The sequence below is a fragment of the Acanthochromis polyacanthus genome, chromosome 12 (assembly GCF_021347895.1).
Source record: "Acanthochromis polyacanthus isolate Apoly-LR-REF ecotype Palm Island chromosome 12, KAUST_Apoly_ChrSc, whole genome shotgun sequence".
Lineage (NCBI taxonomy): Eukaryota > Metazoa > Chordata > Actinopteri > Pomacentridae > Acanthochromis > Acanthochromis polyacanthus.
Genome location: NC_067124.1, coordinates 273,269 through 279,513, shown reverse-complemented (window position 1 = coordinate 279,513; position 6,245 = coordinate 273,269). Strand labels below are relative to the sequence as shown.

At 40.2% G+C, this 6,245-nt stretch overlaps 1 protein-coding gene across 1 annotated transcript; it reads left to right on the top strand.

Moving 5' to 3' along the window:
- The first annotated feature begins 566 nt into the window (after window positions 1-566).
- On the top strand, window positions 567-3,885 carry LOC127536400 (zinc finger protein 12-like). Its single transcript, XM_051956646.1, has 2 exons — window positions 567-701; window positions 1,578-3,885. Exon 2 carries the CDS (start codon window positions 1,655-1,657, stop codon window positions 2,558-2,560), a length of 906 nt encoding a protein of 301 aa, XP_051812606.1. The 5' UTR covers window positions 567-701; window positions 1,578-1,654; the 3' UTR covers window positions 2,561-3,885.
- Window positions 3,886-6,245: the final 2,360 nt, after the last annotated feature.

The window sequence follows — 6,245 nt, the reverse complement described above, 5'->3', positions numbered from 1 at the left end:
TGGTGGCAAGAAGAGACTCAATTGTTCTAACCTGGCTAAGACTCAGACACTGCAGTCTGAAAAGTGGACTGGCTTTGATTGGGAAGCACAGAGATAGGAAACTGTGAGTGAGGTGAACTAGAAACTGTGAGAAATGTTCTTCTTAAGTGTAAGCCTCTACTCATGCCAACAGAAGAAACATTAGAGACTAGGAGCAGCTGGACGAACTGTTTGTAATCTTTGCTTTCTACTTAACATGGAGGAGTGGACAAATATGAAGAAACTTCTGAACTTTCTCATGACCACAGGACTGCATAAGAAAATATCGGAGGATTCTCTAAGGACTATGAGTAAATCCAGTAGGTGGCAGCAATACGCCAGTGATGCGTCTAGTCTGCCTAATTCAATGAGGAAGAAGAAAGTAACTCAGTGTTTCTGCCGGACTTCACAGTGTGACACCCAGCGGATGTAAACAAAGAAGCATGAGCAGAGTTAGCTTCACTGCCTGTATTATAGTATGAATGAGAAATATCAGAGCGTTAAAGTAACGATTGTGTTCAGTTGAGTATCTGAGAGAGTTGATCAGCGACAGACTAGCTGCTGCTGCTGGAGAAATATTCTCCGAGTTTGAAAAAACCATCGTCCAGTACCAGGAGGAGATCGATCGTCAGCGCAGACTGCTGGATGTCATCTGGAAACCACACATCCCTTACAGCCCATAGGTGTGTATGTGTTTTGATGGTGAAGAATTCCACTTCTAGCATGTAGAACATCATGAAGTGTTCAGATGAACTGAGACACCACTGTGAGGAAGAGAGAATGGGCTCATAATATGGAGTCTGTTAGTTGATGCTGTGTGGAGTTTTAAAAACGTGATCGTTGTGTTGATTGACCCTGGAAGCAAGAACCAAAGTTTCCTGTTCAGAGGTGCTGGAAGTGTTTATCTGAACTACTCCACACTGACAGCAACTGCATTGTGTTATCAAACAGTTTAATAATAAAACTCTGACAGAGGACTCAGTCATTCCATCATTTCAGTCCAGAGACATAATTCCATGTATAGAGATCATTCATGATCTAAAGAAAGCGCACGTACAGAGTTAGAGAGTATAGAAGTCATGTGTTCAACTGCATTCCACTATTAACATGTTGGGTTTCCCTCATGAGTCAAATCAACAGTACAGTAACCAGCAGTAAAATAAGAATAACATTAAAATCCAAATGTCCTGACAGGTTTGAAGGCTGAAGAGGACAGCAGCTTTATTCAGACAGATTTTAATGGATCCCCATCAAACCTGTCTGTGTGGTGTGTAGAAAAGTACCCAGTGGTGTTTACCATTAGAACTTTGTGATCCTGTATCCACTGTGGAACAACGTGTTCATAGAAATGTTCAGTCATTTGGAGATGCTTGTATCATTCCTGCTGCTGTTTCATGGCTCCCAGACTTCTATTATAAACCATCATATTCTTTTTGCATCAAACATTTGACTCTTGAGCTGAATTTGTTGGAGACAGCCAGTCCTGGACAAAGTGACAGATGTGTGTTCTCTCATCATCACAGTAGTAACCATTATCTTTTGTCTCTTTTTCCCTCCAGAGCTCCCACAGTCTTATGTCTGTGAGAATGAGAAGACTGTCGTTGACCATCAGCCCCATGACCAGGAGAGAAACTCCATGGTGGACCATGAGGACCCAGAGCCTCCACGGATTAAAGACCAGCAGGAGGAACTCTGCACCAGTCAGGACCAATCAAACCCAGAGATTTCTCAAATTAAAATGGAACAGGAAGAATTGTGCACCAGTCTGGACCAATTAAACCCAGGGTTACCACAAATTAAAGTGGAACAGGATGAACTCTGCTCCAGTCAGGAGGAAGAGTTAATTGGATTGAAACAGGAGACTGATACCTTTGAGGTGACTCCTGCTGATGAGGAAAGTGACCACAGTGAACCAAAACCAAACAGTGATCAGCTCCTGTTTCACATCTCTTGTGTAGCTGAGAGCCCAGATCAGGAAGGAAGCAAGGATGTAGACTCAGGATCAACTAGATGTATCGAGCAGAAACCAAGACATCAGAGTAACAACAGTCACAGTAATGATGTAGACAATGCTCCAACATCAGCGAGACAGTGTGATAATGACAAGGCAAGAAAATCTGCAACTTGCAAAGTCTGTGGAAAAGCTTTTTGTTGTAAATCAGATTTAATCAAACATCACAGAACCCACACAGGTGAGAAGCCATATTCTTGTGGAACCTGTGAAAAAAGCTTTCGTCAACGGACCTCTTTGACTGAACACATGAAATGTCACACAGGTGAGAAACCATATGTTTGTCACATTTGTGGAAAAAGATTTTCTAGTTCATCAGCACATAATAGGCACATGGCAGTTCACAAAATGGGAAAACCATATTCCTGTGGAACCTGTGGTAAAAGCTTTAGTCGACAGGATCATTTGACTGTCCACATGAGATGTCACACAGGTGAGAAGCCATATTCTTGTGGAACCTGTGGAAAAAGCTTTAAACATAATTATCAATTAAAAGCCCACATGAGAATCCACACAGCTGAGAAGTCCTGATCCTGAAACATCTGTGGAAAACATAATGTCAGAATTAAGGTTGAAACAACATGTAAGAATTGGTACAGGTTAAAAGTAGATGTTTTAGATTTAAAGCAGCTTTAGTCTGTGCTTCAACAACAACTGTGAGGAAGTATGTAAGCAATCCTTGATGATTAGACCAGATGGAGTCTGGACTGTGGTGGTGGAGCAGCAGGCAGAAGAACCAAACTGAATGTCTGGATGGATATGGTATTGGTACAGACTGCTACATTTCTGCTATCATGACATCCTTCATCAGCAGAGCAGTGATTGGAGATAATGTGAAGCTGTTTGGAACATTTTCACATCCTGCTGAGAGAACATGGCTGTTCAGGTGTGAACATACTGCTGGAATCCACTCAGCTTGAGCTCTGCTGTCTTTCAAGTAAAAGGAGGCAATGAGATACAGAGACATTGTGACAGTAGGACACAACAGAGTGTGTCACTGCAGCAGAGGAGATCTGGACGTGAAATAAAGTTGTAATAAAACGTCTACAGCTCCATGACTGCTTCATGAAATGTTTGAATGTTTTCAAACAGATGAAAATTTACAAGTTGTTTCATAATGAATGTAACATTGAAGATCCCCAGCAAGAATAACTCTGAGTCAGATATCAAAGACATAACCAACATTATTATGTTTTCAAGCAACAGACATGTGGTTTTACTAGTAGTAGCTGATACACTCCTGCAAATGTTAAAAACAGGTGAAGCTGTGCTGCAGTTTCTGCTGGTTGGATAAAGGTCTTATGCTATTTATTTCTTCTATTGTCACCACATAGGTCATCTGTGTGATTTGTTCGTAGGATCTCATTGTGTCGTCATACAGCACATTGAACCCTTGTATTGTCTGAACGTCCTGAACACTCCTCCTGTCCTCAGGGTCAGAAATGACCTGCCTCCACTGAGCCTCTAAAATAGAGCAGCTTAATGGAATTTTTAACCAAAAATCTATTTTACATGAAGAAACAACCTGTCATGCATCACACACTTTGTGAATGCCTGTTTTTGCTTCCTCAGAGGGTAGAAAGACTGTATTTAATCAGTGAACACCATTCGTTTTTATACCATTGTTCATGCTGTAACTGTTTTCTTTCTATAAGTAGAGGTTTATTATCACTATTATTGCTGCTAAAGGTACTGCATAGGTGTAAACATTTCTTGTTTTGCAAGAGATAATACTTCTATAGCCTAATAAAGTACCAGAAATGTGCAGAAATGAACTTGAAATGAATTTTTGAAGGGAAACAACAGTGTACTGTATACTGTACAATGGAATATAAAACTACAAAACTCAACTACCAGATACTAGTACTCCCTCATTTTTTGAGTCATTGCTCCCACCAGAAAGATGCATAACCTACATCAATCATAAGAATAGAAAAATAACAGATTCAAGCAAAATATTCCGAACATATTAAGCTCTAATTAACACATGGAGGACAGACTGCAACTGTATTTGTCACACGTGCAGCACACAGTATTTGTTTTACAGTCCTTCTTGTTACTCCTGGATGACTAAAAAAATCTGATCTCTGACCTGCTGGGAACTGAAACCTGAAAACTGCCCTCATGGCTTCAGCAATATCAGATTAGTCCATATTAATTTGAAAATCTGCAAATATGACAATCTCAACAGTCCAGACATAGCCAGGGTGTAGAATCTTGACTCCACTATGTATTATGCTAGTTATTTAGTGTTTTGTAACCTAGGTCACTTTTCTATACTATAGAATATTGACCCCACTATGTATTATGCTCTCGCTAACACCACCAATTACCCAGCCAGCAGTGAGATGTCAACACCGGGTGAATGGGGCACAGAAGTGGAGGTTTTGGCCTTCGCATCGATGCTGAACACCACAGTTCATGTTTACTGCACATCAGGGAAGATCAACAACACCACCATCTACAAGTGGCTCGCCTACTTACCAGTGAAAGGAACCACACCCATTCTTAAGCCATCAGCTCCTGGTCCATCTTTATCAGCAACATCTGCAGCCACTTCCAGCCTGTCTTCTCTGTTTAAGATGATTCAATGTATATTTTAATGTAAATACAATGCATTTGTAAATAACAGTAGGACACAACAGAGTGTGTCACTGCAGCAGAGGAGATCTGGACGTGAAATAAAGTTGTAATAAAACGTCTACAGCTCCATGACTGCTTCATGAAATGTTTTGAATGTTTTCAAACAGATGAAAATTTACAAGTTGTTTCATAATGAATGTAACATTGAAGATCCCCAGCAAGAATAACTCTGAGTCAGATATCAAAGACATAACCAACATTATTATGTTTTCAAGCAACAGACACGTGGTTTTACTAGTAGTAGCTGATACACTCCTGCAAATGTTAAAAACAGGTGAAGCTGTGCTGCAGTTTCTGCTGGTTGGATAAAGGTCTTATGCTATTTATTTCTTCTATTGTCACCACATAGGTCATCTGTGTGATTTGTTCGTAGGATCTCATTGTGTCGTCATACAGCACATTGAACCCTTGTATTGTCTGAACGTCCTGAACACTCCTCCTGTCCTCAGGGTCAGAAATGACCTGCCTCCACTGAGCCTCTAAAATAGAGCAGCTTAATGGAATTTTTAACCAAAAATCTATTTTACATGAAGAAACAACCTGTCATGCATCACACACTTTGTGAATGCCTGTTTTTGCTTCCTCAGAGGGTAGAAAGACTGTATTTAATCAGTGAACACCATTCGTTTTTATACCATTGTTCATGCTGTAACTGTTTTCTTTCTATAAGTAGAGGTTTATTATCACTATTATTGCTGCTAAAGGTACTGCATAGGTGTAAACATTTCTTGTTTTGCAAGAGATAATACTTCTATAGCCTAATAAAGTACCAGAAATGTGCAGAAATGAACTTGAAATGAATTTTTGAAGGGAAACAACAGTGTACTGTATACTGTACAATGGAATATAAAACTACAAAACTCAACTACCAGATACTAGTACTCCCTCATTTTTTGAGTCATTGCTCCCACCAGAAAGATGCATAACCTACATCAATCATAAGAATAGAAAAAATAACAGATTCAAGCAAAATATTCCAACATATTAAGCTCTAATTAACACATGGAGGACAGACTGCAACTGTATTTGTCACACGTGCAGCACACAGTATTTGTTTTACAGTCCTTCTTGTTACTCCTGGATGACTAAAAAAATCTGATCTCTGACCTGCTGGGAACTGAAACCTGAAAACTGCCCTCATGGCTTCAGCAATATCAGATTAGTCCATATTAATTTGAAAATCTGCAAATATGACAATCTCAACAGTCCAGACATAGCCAGGGTGTAGAATCTTGACTCCACTATGTATTATGCTAGTTATTTAGTGTTTTGTAACCTAGGTCACTTTTCTATACTATAGAATATTGACCCCACTATGTATTATGCTCTCGCTAACACCACCAATTACCCAGCCAGCAGTGAGATGTCAACACCGGGTGAATGGGGCACAGAAGTGGAGGTTTTGGCCTTCGCATCGATGCTGAACACCACAGTTCATGTTTACTGCACATCAGGGAAGATCAACAACACCACCATCTACAAGTGGCTCGCCTACTTACCAGTGAAAGGAACCACACCCATTCTTAAGCCATCAGCTCCTGGTCCATCTTTATCAGCAACATCTGCAGCCACT

What these genes read in the sequence shown, in the direction of transcription:
- LOC127536400 (XM_051956646.1), top strand. Translation starts at nt 1,655, where the DNA reads ATGGTGGACCATGAGGACCCAGAGCCTCCACGGATTAAAGACCAGCAG.